Here is a 22,805-nt window from a genome sequence, read left to right on the forward strand (position 1 = left end):
ATTTTTTTTAAATTTACTCATAAAAATTTTTCTTTGTATATACACCTTTCTGTACGTCTAAAAGACTTTTGACATTTGCCAAGAATGTTCGTTTAGACGCTGTCATATAACCATATTCTTGACAATATTGTTTATACGAATCGTACAATGACCTTTCATCTAATGACACAAAGTCAGTTTCATCTATGAACAGTTCATATACACTCTTGTTTGCTTCTAACAATGTTTGTCTCTCTTCGGTATGTGGAATTTGTCTTGGATTGAACTTTGAAATATCTAATGTCATGAAATATGAGAACAAGTGGTTGTAAAGTCAGATGTCAAAGTTTCGGCTAAGTCGTCAAAATATTCTGTATCTTGCATATGAGAATCTGACGTTCTGACAACTACAATATCTTCTGTCAGAACTTTTCTAACTTCATCGGAACAGCATTGTTTGAAACCATAATGAAGTTTGCAACATTTTCACAAACTCTTTGGTCTTTATACTTTCTTTCAACAACTCCAACTTTGTCTGTTATAAGACTCTTCAAAGCATCTGAGTTTAAAACTTTTGTTGTATCTATACTTTGAAGTTCATTGCAAACTATAAGTTTCTCATTTCTCTATTGAGGAGTTTAAACTTGCCCACAGATGTTTTCTAAGTTTGTCATATTCGGATTCGAATAACCTTCTAACAGTTTGCACAAAATATCTGTAAAGAATGTGTTCTTACCAGTTCCTTGCTTTCCAATTATAATGAGAGCAGTTTCATTTTTAGCACTTGGATGTTGTAAGATGTTTGCAAACCAACATAAGATATACTCATAGACTCTTTCGTTTCCATTGCATATAATTTCTTTGACATGGTCTAACCAAGCTTCTATAATATTTTCTTTCCATTCTACTTGTTCGTATTTATATCCAGTGAAGATAGAATAGAAGTTTGGAGAAGGTGTATAGAACTTTATACCTCGAACTGAAAAATCTTCTAACTTTGACAATAAGATATCCCAAGCATCTAACATCTTCATGCCAACTTGTACGACTTTTATTTTCTTAAGTTTCTGTCTACATTCTTGTTCTGAAACTATTGTTCTCTTGTTTGTTAAACAACATCCCATTCTTTCATGACATAACATTCTGGGGCAGAGTCGACATAAATGACTAAACGTTTCAAATTCTCGACTGCTTTGTTATAGTCTCTAAATGGACACATATTTCTGAATGCTTGGAAGTCATAAAAATCTGAAACATCTATTCTGTACATTTTTATAAAAATAAAAAAAATATTTTTTTTTTATTCTTGACTTTGTTGTTGCATTTGTTGCATTTGTTGTTCTTGAGCTATTTGTTGTTGAAGTTGTTCTTGTAATACAATACTTTCACCAGTTGCATCTTCCAATTCGAAACTTTCTGCCGTCATTGACAAATACATAGGACATAAAAGTTTTACAGGAACAAAGTTTGCGTCAACTAATGTCAACGTTATACTTGCCAAAGTGTTTGAGTTCACTAAGGTTGAAAATTCTGCATTCGAATGAACAATAGGCAACCAGCAGAGAAAGTATTGTTTATACGCATAAGTATCTTTGGTCATAATAGTTTCTGTCGACATTCGAATAACACTTTGAACCTAAGTTTGAAACAATATATAAGATTGGTGTGCTTAATGTCAATGGAATAGACATTCCTTGTATGACACCTTTTCCTGTTATAGGAAACTGTTGGTAGTAAAAACCAGAAATAAGTTTTGTATTATAGCTCATATCGTTTATAGTAAACTCAGTCGGACATCCAAACATAATGAAACCTGCTCTAGTTGCAGCACATGTTACACCCGTACTTAAAGTATTAAATAAGTCAACAAAACCTGTTGGTGGTATATCTGAGTAAGTATCTTCAAAGGAGTATTTTTTACCATTCACAACAATAAAGTCTTCTGGTGTCAAAAGAGCAAAACAGGCTTTAGTCGTCATTGTGTTTAAGGTTAGTTTACAATACCGTCCTTGAGGACTTTGTAAGTTTGTTGTTGTAGAATTATATGACCCAGGGTTTTTAGTCGTAATAGTATAAACCATTATATCTTCTGCCATTTATATATATTTAAAAGTTTTTCTGAAAGTGGAGAAGAACTTCATCTAAACTTTCACATGGCGTTTCTTGAAGTTCTCTGTCTAAGAAGTTCAAATATTTTGTAAAGACATAGAACTTTCCTTTGTCTACACGAACAAACAAAACAGGGTCTTTCATATCGTTCAAAAGTGTGTAAAGTCCTTTACATGAAATAAAGTCTATATTATTTTTCTTCAAACATCTTTCAAGAAGTTTTGACATTTTTACTTAGCAAATAAATTTTAATGAAATGTTGTGGTCGTCAAATATTTTTATGACGTCTGGGAAACTATACTTTAAGTTCAACGTTTCACATCCTTTCAAACGTATATCTTGTCAATGACATTATATGAAACACCACAGCAACTAATGTCGGGTTCTATTTCTTTGATGTTTATATCGTCTGCCTCTGTCAAAAGTTTCAATAGTTCTTTCAAGACTTCATGAGGTGCAATGACATATGAGTTCACTTTTACAGGGTTGTGTTCGACCAAGTTTAACATTATACTTAAAGCTTGACAAATCTTCTCCTGAGTTTGAAGTTTGTCTTTCAGTTGTTGGTAGTCGTTTCGAATATCTGCAACAGAACTTAAGTCTCTGCTAACTTCAGGATATGTTGGTTCTTTTACAGGAACAATTGTTATACCATGTTCGTCTTCGTATGGTTTCCCCACTTCAACATCTCTGTCTTTGACATTGACAACAACACTTTGACTGTTTGTTTGAGTTGGTGAATTTAACTTCACATCTGCCACCGCCATTAAACCTTTTGAAACACTTACGCTTCTATTTTTCGGAAATGACATTTTACTTAGAATAAAAAGATGGACGTATTCGGATATCTCTTCGAATTGAAGCAAAACAAGGTTTATACTCACAAACAATACAAATACATTGACAGAATAGTTCTTTACACAAACAATGGAAAATGTTATAGAATAGCAGTCTTTGCCGAACCTAAATATTTTCATAAAGCAAAGAAAGTTGGTATAACCGAGATGATGAAAGTTCTTGAAGCAGACAAAAATATAACTTCAAAACTTACAGATATTTCTAAAGGAAAGTTTATAATACAATATTATGTCAAAACTGGCGTACTGTCAATATTTGACGGAGAGAAGTCAGTTCAAGAACAACTTACTGACCTGCTGCCAAAATCTGCTCGATGGAAGCTGTCGTTATGCCAATCTGAGGAGCCCCAGCAGGTTTCATCGAACGAATCTTCAAAAGAGCATCTTCCGTGAAAAGTCTATTGGTTTTGTAAACTTCTTTGCTCTCAGTTCATCTGGACCGTCTCTGTCACCAGTATATTGTATTTGTACAGTACCAACAGTTGAAATACCACCCATAAAGTCTTCTGAGTCAGCAAATGGAATGCCAAGCCAAAAGTTTGAACGGTCTCCATTTGTATATTGAGTTTTTTGACCTCCTGTATGAGTCCATACTTTCACATATGGCATAATAGAACTTTGCATTTCAGGGTTAATGGTTGTTGTGAAGTTGTTGTTAAAGTTCATAGCATCTAATGTCAAGTTGTATGACCTCATATCCTCAACTGTAGAATATTCTTCTCTTGGATAATATTTGCCATCTATGTTTATATGATATTTAATACCGGGGTTGTAGAAACAAGAATAGTCATTTATAGTTCGTCTGAACAGTACAAACATAGTATCTGCAGTTTCATTGCAGTTGTTAAAGCAATATCTGTTCTTGCACCTGGGTCAGCACTTTGGTTTTCCAACTTCACCTGCAAAGTCTTTGACAGATATTTGGTGTATAGGGAACATAAGTGGAACTGCAATATATTTGGCAGCTAAAGCATTTGAAATATCTGGGTCAACATATAGACTGCAAGTCTGCTTTCTATTCTCTTGCATTCAAACTTTTCGCATGTGAACTTAACTGGGTCCCAAGCAGTTCCAGCAGCATTGAAATAATAGTTTACTTCATTGTTGAAGTTTTGAGAAACCAAAGTCTAAGTCAACTTTGTCTTTGCAAAAGTCGGCGAATGATGTTTTATTTGTTCCCATTACGTCTGTAAGAGTGAATGGGTCTTGTGTTGGTGCAATGACTAAGTTATTTTTGCTTGAGTAAGTTCGATAGAAATTTTTCCTGCCCAGTTTGGCAAAGTATCTTAAAAACCTGAAGATGAGGAAAGATGACAAAAGGAACTCTAAGTTTCAGTTTTTACTTTAGTGGCAGCAGTTCCATCTGAACCAGAAAGGTTAACATAAACTCCTGGAACGTTAGGGTCAAGTCTCTTATTTTCTCAATATTTGCATACTGGTCTGTTTGTTCTCTAGCTTGTGGTTGTACTGAGTTTCTCAAAGCGAACCATTCATAGTTTGCCCATGTTACTGTTTGAACTAAGTCAGAGTTAGAATATATCTTATATCCCATGAAAACTTCTGGAGCATATTGGTATCCGACATAGAAAATTCCATTGCAACCTTTCTTGTCAGACAACTTGGCAGAAGGTTTATTTCAATGTCTTGTTCCACGTATAAGAATGAGTTGTCAATAGAAATAATATGAAACCTGTCGCAAGCAATATCTACTGTTGTTGAAGAACCTTCTCCAAACTCACCTACGTTTCCATAAGAAACAGCAGTTGTATATTCGTAAGTTCAGGAACTATTTCTGACCTTCTAATGGCATTGTCGCATTCGTTATACCATTCGGAAACATTTCCGTTCATGGCATCCAAAACTGTTGGCGTTATATTCTGAGCGGCGTACATTTCATATGGGTAAAAATATAGAATAGTTGGATTTATATGTCATAATAGAACCCACTCGTACCAAGCTTTACTTTCTTCCTGACTGAGTTTTAACTCTTCTTTTTCCTTCATTGCCACTACTTTCACTAGATGAAGTTACTTCTTCACTACTTTCACTTTGTTCTACTCTTCTCTTCTTCTTTGGTGTCGCTTTTGGTAACTTGCCCTCTGCTTCAAGTTGTTGCATCTTTGCCTCATGTTCACCTAGTATGTTGTAAATTTCCCATGTCCTTTTTGCCTTTGGGCTCTGGTCGCCCATCTCAGGTAACCTATATCCTAGAAAGATTTTGTCATAGTTTGTATTTGAGTCTTCGCGTATTGTTTGCATGACTCTTTCCTGAGTTTCCGGTTTCAAGCTCTTCAAACAGAGCTTGTCCATATGGAATAAGCTCGTTTCCAAATATATGTTTTTGTAGCCATTCTGGTTTTCTTTCCATGTTACCAATAATATCTTTTGTGAATGGGAAAGCTTTTACCCAATGTTTCAGTCTTGCGTCATTTATTTCTGTAGTTGGTTTTATTTTGTCAAGGAACATGTTTTTCAATACTAACATTTCATTTGGTACTGTCCATTTGAGTTTTCTTAAATATTCATCCCTTCTCAGTTCATTGTCTGCAAAGTAAGTTTTTATGACATTTTGTAAACTTTCGTTTGCAAGGTCATGTACAATAGGTTCTCTTCCTTCTATCTCCCTAACTTTCTTTCTAAACTCTCTCACCAAATATACCATCTCTATGGTTCTGTGTAGTTCTTTGAGATAAATGTTCTAGAACGTCAGGTGTTATATTTCCATCAGCCATGTTCATTTCATACTGGTCCAAAATATCTGCATGTTTCATATCTTTCAATGGCATTAAAGCCGCGCTGAAAATACCAGCTATATCTGGTTCACCATTCACTTCCATTGCGTCTACAACTTCTTGGAATTGTGGTTGTAAGTTTATGAACCACCTATCCGGATTAGCTTTATGACCCCATCTCATTGTAGTTCCATAGTCTGCAGAAACAAAAGTAGGTTTGTTTCCATATTGGTTAGGTTCTGAATGAACTTTAAACAATGTTTCATTTCTATATGTTTTGGTGAAATTTAACCTTTTATTTTCACCGAGTTCAGCCAAAGATTGAACGTTATATGGTCGTAAGTAAAAAGGATTGTTGTATTTGCGTACACTTTCTTTCAGTTCTTCCATTCTATGCTGAATATTTTCATCTGATGTTGGAGTCTTTTGTATGTCGGCGAACATTTTTCGATATTCTTCTACTATGTCAGCCGAATTTTTCTTAGACTCTTGGAAAGATTCCATATTCTCCGCATACTCTTGTTGAGGGTCAAGATTTTTCGGCTGTTCCAAATCTTCATCTAGTTCTGTGAAGTTAGTTTCCAAAGGAGGGATTTGTTCGTTTCCTTCAGGCTCTTCTAGCTGTTGTTGCTGAACTATTTCTTCCATGTCTGGTTGTATCTGAACTTCTTCCTGTGGAGTTTCTTGTACCTCATCTGCTGGCATTTCATATATTCCGAGACCGTTTTTAACAAGTTCCCTATCTAAGTCATCCGGACTCATAAACCTTTCTTTTTTCGTTCCGTCTCTATTTTTTACGCGTTTCATGAAGAGAGTTGAATTATCATTTAGCTCTGACACCAAATATCTCGGAGTAAATTCATCCATGTCATTTGGATGATATGCTATTAAATCATATCCCTTAGCGAGCTTGTATTTTCCAGGTTTGAAATTATATCCCATTTGGTGCTGAACCATAAAGCTAAATAGGTTCGGGTCAGTATTTCCTTCCTTGAACTTTCTAATAGCTTCTTTATATCTGTCACTAAAGTCAAGAGTATCTGGGTAACCATAGTCTTCCTTAAGCATTTTTAAGAATTCTTGGTTTCCTTGTTCTCTACTTCTTTTATGTCCTTGCTCTGTTTGTGATTGTTGCTGTGCAGTGTTTTGAACTGTTGGTTGTGGTGCAGTGTTTTGAACTGTTGGTTGTGGTGCTGGATTTTGAACTGTTGGTTGTGGTGCAGTGTTTTGAACTGTTGGTTTTGGTGCATGCCTGTGTCTGTGTCCATGTGACGATGTAAATGTTTTAGGTAGTCCTGGTGCAGGTGCTTCTCTTGGAGGGTTTGGTGGTATATAAGTTCCACCAGCTGGCACATATGTTCCATCTGCAGCATAATGTCCTACCTGACTTTTCGTTCTTAAGAAAGCATTTACTAGGTCTGTTTTGGTCTGTTGTAACTCTTTTTCTTGACTTTCCACAACAGTTGCTCTAACGGCGTCATAGGTACTTTGAACTGCCTGTCTCGTTGCTGCATCTGTTATTTTCGTCATATTTTGTGCTACTTCTCTTAACTCGTTGTCGAAACCTTCAGACTTCAGTTTCTTTCCAGATGAGAAGTCGTTCACTAGTTTCACCTTACTATGAAGAGCTTCGAAGGCGTTCTTAAAGTCAGCATTCATTAAAGCTTCATTTGAACTGTCTTCATCCGCTTGTATTTTTGTCCTTATTGACCCTATAAGTTGGGCTGTTTAGCGTTGGCTTGGGCATCTAACCATCATTATTAGCTTTTATATATTCTGCGCTTTTCATTGCCTTTTGCATGGCTGCGTCGTTATTTTTACTTTCTTGTGCTAAGTTTTCATACTGTACGGTTTGGTTTTGCAACTGTAAAAGTTTTTCTGCCTTTACATTTGCTTCAACTTCTTTTTTATACTCATCGCTATCCATATATGTCTTCAGGGCTTTTTGTTTTATCTCTTCATCTTTCAGTACTTTATTATTGAGTAGTATGGCTTTTCAAATTTATAACATCTTGTTCCATTTTTGCTACTTCTGCTGCTTTTTCTGACACTTTTTTGCATATTCCTCTGTACTTAGTTCTTTCAGTTGTTCTTCTTTCTTCTTTTTCTCTACGTTTAACTCATTGAGTTTCTTGTGTGTGTCTGTCATATTCTAGTTTCTTTTCGTTTTCACTTATTTGTTTCTGTATGTCTATGTTTGACTTTTTGACATCTGTTATTTGATTTTTGAGTGAACTCAAATTCATTTGACTTTGAGGGTTATAAGCTGTTCCGTCTGCAGCTCCACCATAGCCTGCCATTTTCGCTAAAAGTGCCGCTCTTAAACCTCCACTCTGTGCACCAATAACTCGGCTTAAAAGCATAGGGTTGCTTGACATTTGTTGCAACATAGTGGGGTCATTCATCATTTGTTGTTGCAACTGTTGTTGTGGTGTCAGTTTTACTATTGGATGTTTCAATGCTCCCTTCCTCTTACGTATATTCTTACGTAGCTTACGTGGCATTTTAAGTGAAGTAAAAAACGGTTTTTGACAGATGTTTATATGACACTTTTTGTTCAGAACAAAAAACTACTCGGTCAAAGTGTTGTCAGTTTTGTAAAATAACCGTCCTATCTCATTCTATAAGGGGGAAAGGCTTCTCAAAGTATACTTCCTTGGAACGCCCGTAACTTTTCCTGTAGCGACGATAGACCCTTACTTGTCCGGACAAAGTTATACTAAACATCTTCAGGGCTAGAGGGCACGAAGTGCCTGGAGGCCCCACTACCTTTTTTTTAAAAAAAATAATCGTATGTTATAAAATTTTTCAATTTTTTATAGTATAGATAATTTATCTTTCAGAATTTGGTTTTCAAAATTTCAATGCAATTAGAGGATGTCTCAATTTTTAAAAAATGGCTGGAAAACAGATATTATAAAGGTGAAACAAGAAGAGGATATCAAAACGAGAACGGTAAAATTTCCGAAAAAATGATATTTTAGCTTTACAAAGTTTACATTTGTAAAATGGCGTTTTTGCCACTTATTTGCTAGAAAAAAAATTGGCGTTAGAAAAATAAATAGAATTTCTTGTTTTTTTATAAAATAATAAACAAATAAAAATATGAAAATATTAAGGGTGCACACGAGAGGATCATGTAAACTTCAGAATTTAGAACCTTATTTTTAGGCATTATCTTGGCTACCTATTTAGGCTCGAAAAGCAAAAAATATCAAAAAATACAACTTGAGTCCATTATGACCCTTTCATGGAGGTAGTTTTTATCCGCTAGTATTTTCCCTTTGAATCTCTTTACAATTCGAAATCAAATTCAAAACTCAGTAGAAGAAAGGAAGAATCGACTTACTACGGTTGTAATACGAATAAATACATATATTTAATTATTTTTATTTACATAATAATTGTTTGAAGCTCATATTCCATCAAATTTTTAAATAAAAACATTAAAATGTTGAAAATGTTCATATATTTTAATAGGGTTTTGGCACTTTATTGAGGAATTACTACATACATAGTCGAACCGAACTTGATATTTTGAAATTTAAATTATTTATCAAAATTAAAATTTAACTTGAAATTTATAATTATTTAGTCATATTTTGCATAATTCTAAGTAGATTTTGTAAAAAATCAAGAAAGAAAAATTTTAACATGCTTTATTTTTTCTTTTTTATAATAATACATATTATTATATAATTAACATATTCATAATGTTTCACCCTTTCAAAAATATAATCCTCCTCCTCTCAAATAAACGTACATACGGGTGGCCTCTTTTTTCAAAAAATTAAAATTTGAAATTTTGGGCTCAAATATTAGAGATTTTTTCAACCTTCAACGATATATGTTGTCTATATCAGACCTCCTTTCTTTTTGATACTTAACATTGTTCCTAAATCTTAGCCGTTAAGGCTGTTGTGAAAATATTTTTTTTCGAAAAAATTCGAAAAAAATTCTTAAAATTCAAAAATCCCTTAATTCCTGAGGATTTTGGAAAAAAGTTTTTACATGAACATGTGTATATTATATGAAGTATATTGATAAGGTAAAAATCAAATTTTATTGCATATTCATCGAGAAAATAAACTAACGAATCCCTCAAAATTGAGAGGGTAATCCTCATCCTCTCAAATAAACGTACATATGGGTGCACCCTTAACGTATGAGTTGATATCCTTCTAGCTCGGAAATTAGAGAATTATTATTCTTCGAGAAATACTCTATGTAACCTTTTCTTTTTGTCAGTGCCTCGTGTATTGCTGACCAAGAATTGTTCAGAACATAAGGAGCAATGAAAGAGAAAATGTAATATTTCGCATTTTCTCTAGAAACGATGGAGAATTCCCTACTAAATGATTCAGTACATCTAATGAATCTAAACGCGTAAAATTTGTCATTCAAAGGTTTAATTTGCAAAACATTCTCTGCTTCCTTAGGAATTTTATCGACATTGATGTCGTAATCGCCGTCATCGAATATAATAAGTGATTTGGCGATGCTTAAAGTACCTAGGAAGTCATATTTGTCAAAGAATAATTTTGAAATATAAGCAACTTTGAAATTGGGATATGCAGTGATAGGAACGTTCGAGGAGCTGTTTAACTGTATGTGTTGTATCTTAAATGATATATTTCCGAACTCTGTCGCTATATTTTTGACAAAATTCGAAAAATTTTCTGTCATTTTTTCGTTTTCGAACAAATCATCGGAATTTGGGTTGAGATTTAGTATTGGAACAGCTACTAATGGCTTGTACCAGTCCTTTTCGAACACGTTCATCTGTTCCTGTTGCTTTTGGCTGACGATTTTGATCGAATTCGAAATTACGTCAATTCCGGCTCTGTTTAGGAAGTTAAACGCTTTCTTCTTCAATGATATGTCATCAGGGAACCCTTTCGCAATAAATCCGATCAGACCATACGTACCGTAATTCAAAATTAATAATCGTTTTTCATTCAAATTTGAAAATGAAAAAAGAGAGGTCGGACTCGATACGAAAATCCTTTCTCCTACGACATCTTTTGTTATGTTTTGGATGTCGTTCGCATCGAGAATGTAAATGGGAGCGGATACTGATGATGTGTCTAAGATTCTGAAAACTTCGGAACAATTGTCATCGCAGGGAACGGATCCGTTGGTTCGGAGGTCGGATATGAGATATTTAACGGTCTTGGGAAGTGGAAAATGAACAAAAGTGCTAAAAATTGTGATAATAATTTTGAATGAAAAATGTTTGAGTTTTGTAAGGGTTTCTTTGAGTATTTCGCCTACTACGCCATATTCCATTAGCTCTGGATGCGTGGAAATGAGTAAAAGTAATGAAGGAAGCATAGTTTTTCCTAATTTCTTTGAAATCTTTGAATAATCAATGCGAGCGTGGTGTTTTAGGAACATAAATATAATGTCTACAGTTATTGATTGTATTGGGAGCTGTAAATAATATGATTCAATGATGTTTTTCAGCATTAATGAATAAAATTTGTAATTTTTATCGGAAATGTCAATTAATTGGTCAACGATGACACAGAATTCTAAAACATCAGATGATATGTTTGCATTTGATTCGTTTTTGGAAAAGAAATTTAGAAGATAAATTGAAATTTCATAAAAAAGATCTGGATGAGCTGTAATTGCGCCTCTAAGGCTTAGTAATGATGCATTCACGTCAAATGACTGCTTAGATATTTGGTATTTTATGTATTTTACGAATAAATTTAACCATTCTTGGTTTTTTGTGCCGTAAATGCCAAATAATTGAGAAAATGCAAGGCAGTATGACTTAGAAATCTCTGAATTAATGAATAAGTAATTGGAAAACGTTTCTAAAATTAAATCTGAAGATAAATTTGGAATAAAAACAGATGAAAACTGTTGGGATTCTATTAAAACTTCATGAAATGCATTAATAACTATATTCGGAGGAGAAATGTCCCATAAAATTCGTATGAATGAAGAATCTTCAGAAGAATTGTGGATAAACTCTTCAACTGCATTATGAATAAAACTGATATCCTCTTCTGTTAATTTTGGTTTGAGTTTTTGTATTGTTTCAACTCTAATTTTTGCTTCAAAATTGGCCTTATCAATTGAGCAGACAATCAACCGAAATAGCTTAGATGATTTTTGTTCTGTAATGAGTGGATAGAAATCTATGCATTTGTTTATGATGATCTTCCATGTTGATTCGGAATATTCGAAAACCGGTTCTCGAATAATCTTTTCAAGAACGTGGAGTGCATTATCTCGTATTATAGGCTCAGTTAAGTTTGTCATCTCGAGAATTATTTGTATTGTTTCGGAAATAATATTTAAAATTTCTTGTTCTTTGAAATTATGGTAAATAGTCGAATACCAATAATAAAGAATGGTGATTATATCGCTGTATGATTTGCTATCTCCATAGTTATTGTTAGAAACAAGGAAATGAATAGGAGCAATTAAATAACAAATTTGCTGATAGCTTTGAACTGTTTTGTATATATGATCCGCTTTAGAATTACTTTTGGTCAGATTTGAAATGAGCACCTTGGCTATTTCAACTCCTTTCTCGGGTCGGAGATTGAAATAGCCATTAAGCATTCAGTAAAAATGGTTGAAAATATAAAGAATAACATTCATCCATTAATATAGTTTTAGGTTATTGAATGTACTAGAAAAATAAAATGTTGAAAATTACTCAAATAATAAGAAAGGAATAAAAAGGCTGAGTAGCAGTGTATAAATATACGAATTTTATGATATCAAATGCTAGTATGTTCGGTATTCAAGTTGCTAGTATTTAGATATGAATTTCAGAATTTCTAAATATAATCCAGTATAATATATAAGGCATTCGCAAAAATGCACAAATTTATGATATGTTATCTGTAGAAAGCAGTTACTTAAATGTTCATAATCATTTCTGAATCCAAAAGTTGCTTATCAAATTATTAATTAAAGAGATCTTTGCTTTGTGACATGTATTGAATGCTCTTGAGAAAATCATGTATTCTAATCGAAACACTTGATCTTCATATATTATTCATCGAAAGGAGGGATATCATTGAAAATCCTACTTTTTGCGTTATGTCTTACAACGTCCAAGCAGTATAAACAGAGTTTTGGTTAATATTTTTTCATTCTTCACTTTATACTCCCTATTTCCATGAAATTTTTTATAACAAAACAAGTACAAAAGAAACAATTTTTTGTAGTACAGATTACATGGTAAATGTTCAATTCTTCTGAATTTATATATTGAGACTACACATAAAAATTAATCATAGCAATTATCCTACCACTACAAATACTATATGTTAAATGAAAATCTTCTGATTTTATTGATTTGCTTTTTGAATGTATCTGAAAATCCAAATTTACTGATTAATGATCAGCATTGGATGTAAATTCGATTACATTAAGTATTGGAATTGAATTATATTCAAAATCTTTACGAGATTTTCCTTATATTTTCAATGTACATATTTACCATTCTTCTATATTGCAAAATAAAAATGGAATAAAAACTATCACATCCTCAGAATAATTGATAGCATAAACGGAAAGGTGACATGATATGGAATTTTACCTGTTGTATTTAAATGGTTAATCATAGTATACTAAAAGCAACGATAATGAAAGTATTCAATAATTAACAATTTCTGAAATCATAAAATGATTTTAACGCTTCTTCAGCTAGCTTTCAAATACGGTATTCAATCTACCACCATAACGAAAGAGGAAAGTTTTGATATTCCAAAGAAAGATGTTATTTATTTCATTGATAAAACAGGCCTAACAATTATAAATAATGAAACAGAATCTACAGAAGAATATATAGCTGCTAAAACAAATATGACCATTACAATCAAGCCAACTGATGGAACACAAGCCGAATTAAAATATGCATATTTTCCCATTAATTTTACAGAATACGATTATAATCTGACAATTATAACAAATCAAGAAGATTTTTACTTTACCAACGATAGTTCTCTCATCAAAACCCGAAACTTTTTTGTTTTTATTAAAGTTGATCAAGAAAAGCCAGATTTCACCTTTGTGAATAATACGCTAGTACATATATATGGCATAGAAAAGAACCTCACAGATACAAATACAGGTCTTTTGACAGAAGAAAGGTACATTCACTATTTTTGAAAAAATTTTAAATTTTCATGGGGTTGTAAATCTTATAATAACTAGATGAATAAGGAATGAATCCCAGTATAATGTGCATCATTATATTAAACACTATATGTAAGGCTAATGATTCTATTAACACTTATGAAGATCTATAGTATTTGAGCAGATAAATTTGATAATTTCCAAAACTCTTATATTTCAAAATTAAAGTGTGCGAATGCATTTAAATGAGAGCAAAAAGAGATTGATGCTGTTAAAACTAGGTGTTAATTTGCAATTATTTCGCATCACAAGAACTACCCAGTAAATTCGGCTATTTTTCTTTGCAATTATTCTCCATTATACCTATAATATAATGGTTAGGGTTTGAAGAAAAGTTACTAGAGAATTATTGACTTTTGAAATAATGCAGAATTTTACTTGAAGAAATCATTAATTTATGAGTTCCAAATTGCTAAGCATGACGAAGGATCATTAAATTTGCTACAATTAAATACATTTATTGCAGAATTAAGATTTTTGAAATTAAAAGTTTGAAATATTGCCTTTTTGAATAAAAATTTAAATTTTATTATATAATCATGATAATATCTTATAGAAATTAAAAGAAAATATTTTAAACCATTCAAATATTTTGAATGTCTTATCAATTTAAAATATTAAAAGATAGCTTGATTTTATCATCATTAGTTGTTATCAAAGTTTTCTTCTTTTGATGAACAACAGTAAATGATTTGTTAATAGCTTGTCTTCCTTTTTTGCACCAAAATCAAAAGTTATGATGATAATCTTGCACTCAATTTTGAAACTCTCTGATTTACAAATAAGCATTCCTTTGGAAAAGCAGTCCTATTATGATTCAAGATATTTTAAAGCCCCCAGTTCATACAATGCGCAGATCTATTCGAAATTGCAAGAACTCTCAAGAAAAATGCAGCAGCAAAGAAGATTCCATAGTTTCTAGCATCAAAAATTTACAACCTTAATACAACAGTTAAAGAGAAGCTCGAAAAGAAAATAATTAACCATAAAGCTGGAAACCATTCGATATATACTATTAGATCTAATAAAAAGTTAATTCTAACATATTTTACATGCTATTTGTTGACTCTGTTCCATTATATTACCATATATATCTTTTTGAAATCTAAAATATTTTTACGATTTTAACCATGTGTTGTTGAAACCATATATCAATCTTAGCTAAAGTATAGTTTATGAGTTTGTCACCATCTAACGTATGAATTTTCAAAAATGTCAAATATGTTCATTTTTTCTGTATATTCAGCCATAATTTCACGTAGTTATACTATTCAACTATTATTTAATATTTTTATTGATTTAAATATATGATGAGATGCTTAGTTCTCCCGGAAATCGATTTTTAATCGCAATTTTAACTTTCCAAAAAAAATTCAAAAATAAAAATCCCTCTCAATTTTCTAAGTTTTCTAACTCGCCAAATCTCTAGCCAAATTTTTTTTGGCCCGTATAAATATTGTTAGGCACTATATAGGGATGCTATTTATCCTATTTTCATCCCATTTTACTGTTATCGCCTAGTGAATGTACCTTTGACAGAAGATATTACAATCATTAACATCCTGAGTTATCGTAAAATTTTTTTGATTTTGAATGAAGCTGTTTATTTAAGACCAGGGTTCGGTTCAATTGAATTAAAAGCTTCTCAACCAATAACTAGAGAAACCTTTGGTTCTGGCTACTTTATTCCCATATGATTGAAGATATCGAAATTGTTTCAGTCAGAAATCCAGTTCCAATCAGTGAGAAAACATATTATAGTGATACAAGTTATGATGTGACAATAACATCAACAAAAGACGTTGTTTTCTATTACACACTTTTCGAAAAACCTGAAGAAATTGGAACTTGTGATGAAGAGTTTATCTACTTCAGAAACGATCAAAAGCCATTCTACGCCGGTTTAGATTCGAATTCAAAGCAGAAAAATTTGATTATAAGCGATAAAAATAAAACAGTATGTGGATATGTAATTGTGGCAGCTCCATCATACACAATTGAAAATACGAATTTCCATCGATATTATTCTACATACGAACAAGATTATCGATCATCATTTGCTATTAAAATGGGACCTCAAAACATTAAGGATTTTGATATCTTGTACTCTCTTCCATTTTATCCAGCAGGAGATATCAAATTCCGAAAGAGTGAAATTATATATCATACAGACCTAATTACAGTTCAAAGCAATGTAACAAATGATTACAGTTCAACTTCAGCACTTAACGGATACTATGAATATTATTATAGAATAAATATACCTAAAGATGGTCTTGATCTTAATTTCGATAAATGTACATTGGTATTTCACAATGGACCAAAATTCACAATGGTTGAAAAAGGAGGCAAAGAATTTTTAGGTAATACAGGTATCGATGTTATTAATGCAACATCACCAGCATTCTTTACTATCAAACCTCTCAATGAAAGCGAAACATATCATGAATTGAACTTAACGATTTCAAATCCCTCTGAGTATTCATTCCATGATATTTATGTTATTCCACCTAATGATTTTAATTTCTATGTTTTAGTGCACAACGAAGATCAATACAAGAATATTTTAACAAATATCTCTGCGTTCAAACAAATGAAATTTAACATCGAAATTCATAATTTACATTCATTTAATCATCTTACTTGGTCAAATAAAGGACGTTATGAAAGTGAAAATGAAATAACAAAAGGTAGCATAATCTCACGGATTCAATATAACTCTGGACATGATTTATATACTAAATCATTTTCAGCGTATAGATCAGTGTTTCGCAATACTTCTGAACCTTTTGAAGATGAAGAAATATCGGGATTTTATAAAGGTGCATCTAGTTTACTTAGACATCAAAAAATTTTGAGACCATATCCGGATGCCAAAGAAGTATTTCAATTTGGAAATAGCATTGCTCCACAATATGAGGGAGGTACTAGTTTGCCACTATCCACAGGAGTTCTAGTAGCTGTAATTGTTGTTCCAATAGTTGTTGGAATTGCTCTCATGGCTCTTTTCATTTGTTTGTGCTGTAAATATTGTGAATGCTGCAATCGAGAAACACAATACAGAGGTGGTGGTAGAAGCTATGGCGGCGGTGGTGGAGGTGGAGGCTATGGTGGTGGTGGTGGTGGTGGTGGTGGCCGTAGCTCAAGCTCAAGTTCAAGTTCTGGTGGAGGAGTTAGTATCAGTTTTAGCAATAGTAGTTAAAATAAAAATCTTATTTTTCTCGAAATTATATTTTTTATATCATATGGAATATCACATTGTGTTCCCATCATATAACTACTTTTCCAAATTAAAAAATAAGTATAATTAAAAAGTAAAATAAAGGATAGGCGCCTAAATTGCATACGGTTATTATGATTTAAAGTGGCCATTTCTGACTGATAAACTAGAATTCCACAAGAGATAAAATTTAATTATCTAGGTCAATGATTCCCAGAACTTTTGCATCGGAATAGACCACATTATGAAATTGAAAATATATTAGAAAAATGGTCAATAAAAAAAGAAATATAATATTTTATTTAGTTTAATCCACCTGGGTTTTCATGAGCCAAATTCTAGTTAAAAACTATTATAAATAGATATATTAACCCCCTTTTAAATGAGTCAAATCATTAATAATTTAAAATATCACTGCGTATATATACAGGGAGTAATCAGAATTTCTAATACTTATTTGATAATGCAATAAAGCTCGTTGTTCCTTATGAAATTATGCCCTATCATTATTCTTATGTTCAATTGTTGAGCATCAGTTGCAATTGCCTCAATACAAAAAATAAATAATGATTGTTTGTGTTATGATGTTCTGTATTGATATTAGTGTGTAAATTCAACATAACAGGAAATTATCGTTGCAAAATAATTTTATTTTTCCAAATGAATGGATATCATTGATAAAATAGCTCAAAATATGATTTCCGCAATAAATGCATCATCTAAACAACAATCCACCCATTTTATAAAATCTTCAATCAATAAAACTCTTCAATTTCTTTAAATTTCATCTTTAAAAACTTTCAAAGCCTTTAGTGATGTTGAATATAAATATTACCCATTAAATGCTCATTTTTCTTTGAAATTTTTCTCGAACTAAAATACGCCAGTATTATTCCCACAATGCTAATGTTATGTCATAACTTTCCCATCACAAAAAATTGAATACGATTTTTTACAGTTTTGAATGGAATCAATTCTATAACTTATGAGACGCCCATGACTTGGATTTTATACTTTGTTATCCGGGCATTAGCAACCCAATATGGTAAAGATTTATTAAATACCACAAACTTACATCTGACTCCTTTTCAGAAATTGAGAGTTTATTCAAATTTGATGTTTCTAAAAATCATTTTTCGTTAAAGATGATTTCATCAACGAATGTCATGTTCACTCACCTCTCTAGTGAAGTTACAAAGAGTGATCTAATGAGCCTTGCTGCCATATTCGGAAGTATACGTTCAGCAAAAATCATGATTAATCTTGAAACAGGTAAGTCCAGATGCTTTGGCTTTGTCGACTTCATTGATCCACATGATGCTTCAAAAGCAGTATATTCATTGGATGGATTAATGGTGAAAGGAAAAAAGATTCACACCAAATTTGCAAGTTCATGTGAAAAGTATGGGAAACCTTCCAAAACGGTATTTGCCAAAAGTCTACCCCTATTTTATAAGGACAAGGACATCTACGATCTATTCTCCAAATCTGGAAAAGTTGTAGCCGTTAAATGTGTTCGCCAGTATTCCGGAAAGAAACCAATAAGAGGTTACCATATAATGTTTGATTCAATTCAAGATGCATATTCTGCCATCAGGATGTATGATAACGTCACCATTATTGAGAATGGATGGCCGCTCTTTATTAGATTTACAAAAGATGAAGAACTGGTTGGGCCTAAGTTCATGAACAACGAGTCTAATCTGAAAAATCAGATTTCATCAGGAATGATGTTTAATAATCATATTGAAAAATCCTCTACAGACCAATATTGGTCTAATTATTTGTAAGTCTGTTACATAAGTTCTATTTTATTATTAAAAATTTTAATATTGGAATCTTTATTTGAGTATTGATATTTCAGAAGTAACTTTAAGTTCTTTGAAATTCGGATTATAAATTTCGATGAATAAATTCATATTTCGTAATAAAAATTTTAAAAATCTGGAAAGATGATGTTTTCGATTGAAATATGATGAAGATACCTTGTGTGTATTTCTTAATCTGGATGACGAATACGAATTTGACACCGTCTTGAATGTCAAAATCTGGTTTTTCGAGAAATCTCAGAAATTTGGGTACTAAGGTATATGGGTTAAAGAAAAGAAATGATGGTAAGATGATTACTTTTAAGATCATTATTAAATACGATAGAATTAGATCCGGAATTCAATGATTTATTTCAATATCAATCATCGATTTTTTCAATGAGGAGAGTGAAAATGGAAAACATTAATAATTATAGGCGGATACTAATTCTAATGAGAAAGGATAATAAGTTTATAAATTGAGTGAAAATTGAGAATTTTGTTTATTATTACTAAAATTGTTCTTTTTATTACGATTATCAAAGAAAAAATCATGATTCACTGAAATTAATCGGATTTACTTCTATCAAAAATTTTATTGCACCTTAACTACTTATTAAAATGATATGATAAACAAATTGAGAAGTATTCAAAAACTATTTTATCACAATTGGATTTATTCAAAAATGTTTATTCTTAAAAAGGCATATAAATAATATTTCCAATAAATTACTAAAAACTATCCCCGATCACAACTAAAATTTTTGATAAATTTTTTGATATAATACTATACATATTGCAATTAGCTGAAATGTATTATCAGGATTTATACAAATTTGAATCAAAAAACCGTAGCCGTTCAAGATTGAGAAGGGAAATTTATTGTGCAATTCTGTATAATTTTAGTCAATTAAATCTGTCAATGAGCGGCAAGCGTATCCAAGACTTTTTCCAAAAGCTCCACCGTAAACTAGAGATGGACTGTGATGATGTTGATTTACCTGAAGACGACTGCAAACCAGAAAAGGAAAGATTAAATACCTCCCAAGAAAAGAACCTTCAGAACAGAAAGCAAACTTTAGCAAATCCCTTTTTAAAGGATTTCTTCCAGCAACTACGCACAAATCATAAGTCAAAGCGACATTGGTTCAAATCCGATTAACTTGCGTTGCATCTGATTCAGTGTTGTGTGCGCGTTAACTCCCATTCAGATTTATGCTCAAATTGTATAACTTATAATGCGTAAAACTCGGAATAACAGTTTCAATACTTTTCTCCTTAATTCATAAGCTTCCATATATTATTATTGCTCAATGATGCTATTACGAGTAACCCTAACTCGAACAAACGATTTCTCGTAATTTCAATTTTATGATTTAATATTTGAAGCTACATCTATTAGTATCTTGACTAGATTACTCTTCTCCTCAATCATAATGCAATATGAGTAATTATTTTTCTTTTTGTAACTGTTATCCGACAAATTTTAATGATTACTAATTTAATTAGTAATTATATTATATCTTGTTTGTAGTGATTGAGTAAATGATCTCATTTCTTTTAAATCTTTGATTATCGGCTTGAAATTATTTTTCATTAATTTGTTTTACCTCTAATATGTTACAGATCATGTGAATGATTTGCTTATTGATAATATAATATGTTTCAGATAGATAATTGGTTACATTAGTTGTAAATCATTAAAATAAAACGGACTTTATAAATTTTCTCTATTATGAGTTAAATATTTATTAATTGCATTATACAATCTAATTTTAAAAGAAAGATTAAATTATGTAAAAATAAGAGTAGATCGAAAAACATCTAAATGAAAGAAGCGTATTTTTATGATAATATTAATTAGGAACATGTTATGTTTGTGTTTTTAGTGTATAAAATGTATCAATTATAGGAAATAATACGCTCAAATTTAATTGTTGGATTAAATTGCTTAGATGGAACATTTAGTTGTTTTTCCATGATTATAAAAGGTTTCTGCTACTATCTTCATTTGTCTTATAAATTAATTAAATTCCATGATTTAAGCTTATTACTTCTAGATTTGTTGAATCCAACTAGAGTAAAGTGTAATTCAGTGTTACTTGAACTCCGTGACGTTCAGATTAATCTTACTCTAAAGGATGAAGCGATTATAAAGTAATATGATGCATAAGGTAATTTTACTATAACATGGGGCTCGAAGATTTGACAAAACGACTTGATAAATCGTCACTGTACGTTACAAATTTTATAGTTTTTGTAATTCTAAATTCAATGACTGAATCGCCAGCAGAGGGTTCTTCTACGAACGAGCCTTTGGTGATCAATGACTTCGAGATTTTAGAAGAAATTGGCAGTGGAGGCTTCAGTAGGGTGCATCTCGCTAAGCATCAAAAAACAGGAACTTATGCCGCTGTTAAAATTGTAAATCTGCCTGCTTTACAGGAAGGTGAATTTGTCGGAATTATGCGTGAAATTAGTGTTTTCATGCAAGTTGACCATCCAAATATCTGTAGCCTTTATAACTTAACTGTTTATAAAAATCAATTATATTTCTTCATGGAGTGCGCTCCAGGAGGAACGTTACTCAGTATGGTAAACCAAAAGAAAGGGCTTAAGGAACCAGAAGCACAAAAATTATTTATTCAATTATATTCTGCAGTAAGACATTTGCATACAATGCATTTCCTCGTTCATCGTGACCTTAAACTCGAAAATGTTTTGCTTGATGCCAATGGCAATGTTAAGTTAACAGATTTTGGTTTATCTTCCACGAATTATTGCAACAAAATGCGAACAATCGTCGGTACACCTGGTTTTTCTGCTCCTGAAGTACTCGCAGGTGCTGATTACGATGAAAAATGCGATGTTTGGTCTTTAGGTGTTTGTTTATATGCAATGTTAACAGCAATGCTTCCTTTTACTCCACAAAATACAAATCCAAGACAACTAATTGAAGAAGCTACGAAATTAACATTTCCTCCTTCGTTTACGCCCGCGGTTCAAGATCTTTTAAAGAGAATGTTCGAGGTCAGACCATCAAACAGAATGACTCTGATTCAACTTCAGAACCATCCGTGGTTGCGTGGACTTTCTCAGATCAGAAATGTTACTCCACATCCGATAGTTTTTTATAACGTACCAAAAATTCAAGATATTGCCAAATTCAAACGTAAACCATGGAAACCTGTTCAGGCAGTATTAGATAAATGCACCGAACTTGGTTATAATTCTGAAGATATTACAAAAGATTTGGAAGAAGGCCAAATCAACGAAAATACAACTGCATATTTTTGTTTGCTTTATCCTCTTACCGAAAAACCATGCTTTTCTCAACCGAAATCGCAAACAGTTTGCGCAGGATCTAAAAAGAGGGTTGTAACCGAAAAGAAGATGGGAAGTGCAACAATGTTAGGTCGTATGTCTCCAGGAAGAACAAATTCCTCTACATTAAAATCCGGAGCAAAAGCAGTTGTTGGTCCTAGAAAGAACCTCTCAAGCCATCATAACCACGGACTTTAGTTGGCCTTTGTGCATGGCCTCTGGTTCTGTTTCACTGTTATTTTATGTTATTCACTCTAAGATATTAATTGTTATATAAAATGCTATTAAAATAGATAATCTACTATGGAAATCGCTTAAATTATATATGTTTATTGCATTCTGATTGTAAATGATCTATAACGTTTGGAAGGTTTAATCTAGGGTTGTTAAAAATATCAAAAATTAGCATTTTGAAGACACCATGGTGTCTTATAATTTTCCCTTCCTTATTGGCGTGTAGAAATAAATGCGCCAATAGATTGAAGAAGAAGAATTGTTTTTCTCTTAATGAAGCTTAATTCTTTTAATATAAGAATATTAAAAACATTAATATAATTTCGATTTCGGAAATTAAATTTCCAAATTTTTTGTCGATTTCGGAAATAAC

The 22,805-nt window shown here is 31.9% G+C and overlaps 5 protein-coding genes and 3 pseudogenes across 8 annotated transcripts, besides 3 other annotated features; 4 read left to right on the forward strand and 4 right to left on the reverse strand.

Moving 5' to 3' along the window:
• Positions 1-5,917: part of a mobile genetic element that runs on past the window's edge.
• TVAGG3_1048510 lies at positions 91-1,249 on the reverse strand (annotated as a pseudogene). Its single transcript has one exon. A coding segment is annotated over exon 1 (1,159 nt).
• On the reverse strand, positions 1,280-2,075 carry TVAGG3_1048520 (annotated as a pseudogene). The gene has a single exon. A coding segment is annotated over exon 1 (796 nt).
• TVAGG3_1048530 lies at positions 2,323-2,855 on the reverse strand (annotated as a pseudogene). The gene has a single exon. A coding segment is annotated over exon 1 (533 nt).
• A 2,878-nt stretch (positions 5,918-8,795) lies between the features above and the next one.
• Positions 8,796-9,835: a mobile genetic element.
• Positions 9,836-12,259, reverse strand: TVAGG3_1048550 (armadillo (ARM) repeat-containing protein family; the record flags this gene model as incomplete). Its single annotated transcript, XM_001325482.1, has 1 exon — positions 9,836-12,259. One exon carries the CDS (start codon positions 12,257-12,259, stop codon positions 9,836-9,838), a length of 2,424 nt encoding a protein of 807 aa, XP_001325517.1.
• Positions 12,260-13,791: 1,532 nt separating this feature from the next.
• Positions 13,792-15,397: a mobile genetic element.
• Positions 15,398-15,411: 14 nt separating this feature from the next.
• Positions 15,412-17,244, forward strand: TVAGG3_1048570 (uncharacterized protein; the record flags this gene model as incomplete). The annotated part of the gene is made up of 1 exon (XM_001325480.2): positions 15,540-17,048. The coding sequence occupies one exon, from the start codon at positions 15,540-15,542 to the stop codon at positions 17,046-17,048; it is 1,509 nt and encodes a 502-aa protein (XP_001325515.1).
• Positions 17,245-18,211: 967 nt separating this feature from the next.
• TVAGG3_1048580 (RNA binding) lies at positions 18,212-18,856 on the forward strand (the record flags this gene model as incomplete). Its single annotated transcript, XM_001325479.1, has 1 exon — positions 18,212-18,856. The coding sequence occupies one exon, from the start codon at positions 18,212-18,214 to the stop codon at positions 18,854-18,856; it is 645 nt and encodes a 214-aa protein (XP_001325514.1).
• A 927-nt stretch (positions 18,857-19,783) lies between these two features.
• Positions 19,784-21,055, forward strand: TVAGG3_1048590 (uncharacterized protein; the record flags this gene model as incomplete). The annotated part of the gene is made up of 1 exon (XM_001325478.1): positions 19,797-20,036. The coding sequence occupies one exon, from the start codon at positions 19,797-19,799 to the stop codon at positions 20,034-20,036; it is 240 nt and encodes a 79-aa protein (XP_001325513.1).
• An 84-nt stretch (positions 21,056-21,139) lies between these two features.
• Positions 21,140-22,702, forward strand: TVAGG3_1048600 (protein serine/threonine kinase protein; the record flags this gene model as incomplete). The annotated part of the gene is made up of 1 exon (XM_001325477.1): positions 21,149-22,396. One exon carries the CDS (start codon positions 21,149-21,151, stop codon positions 22,394-22,396), a length of 1,248 nt encoding a protein of 415 aa, XP_001325512.1.
• Positions 22,703-22,805: the final 103 nt, after the last annotated feature.

The sequence above is a fragment of the Trichomonas vaginalis genome, chromosome I (genome assembly GCF_026262505.1).
Source record: "Trichomonas vaginalis G3 chromosome I, whole genome shotgun sequence".
In the NCBI taxonomy this organism is placed as follows: Eukaryota; Parabasalia; order Trichomonadida; family Trichomonadidae; genus Trichomonas; species Trichomonas vaginalis.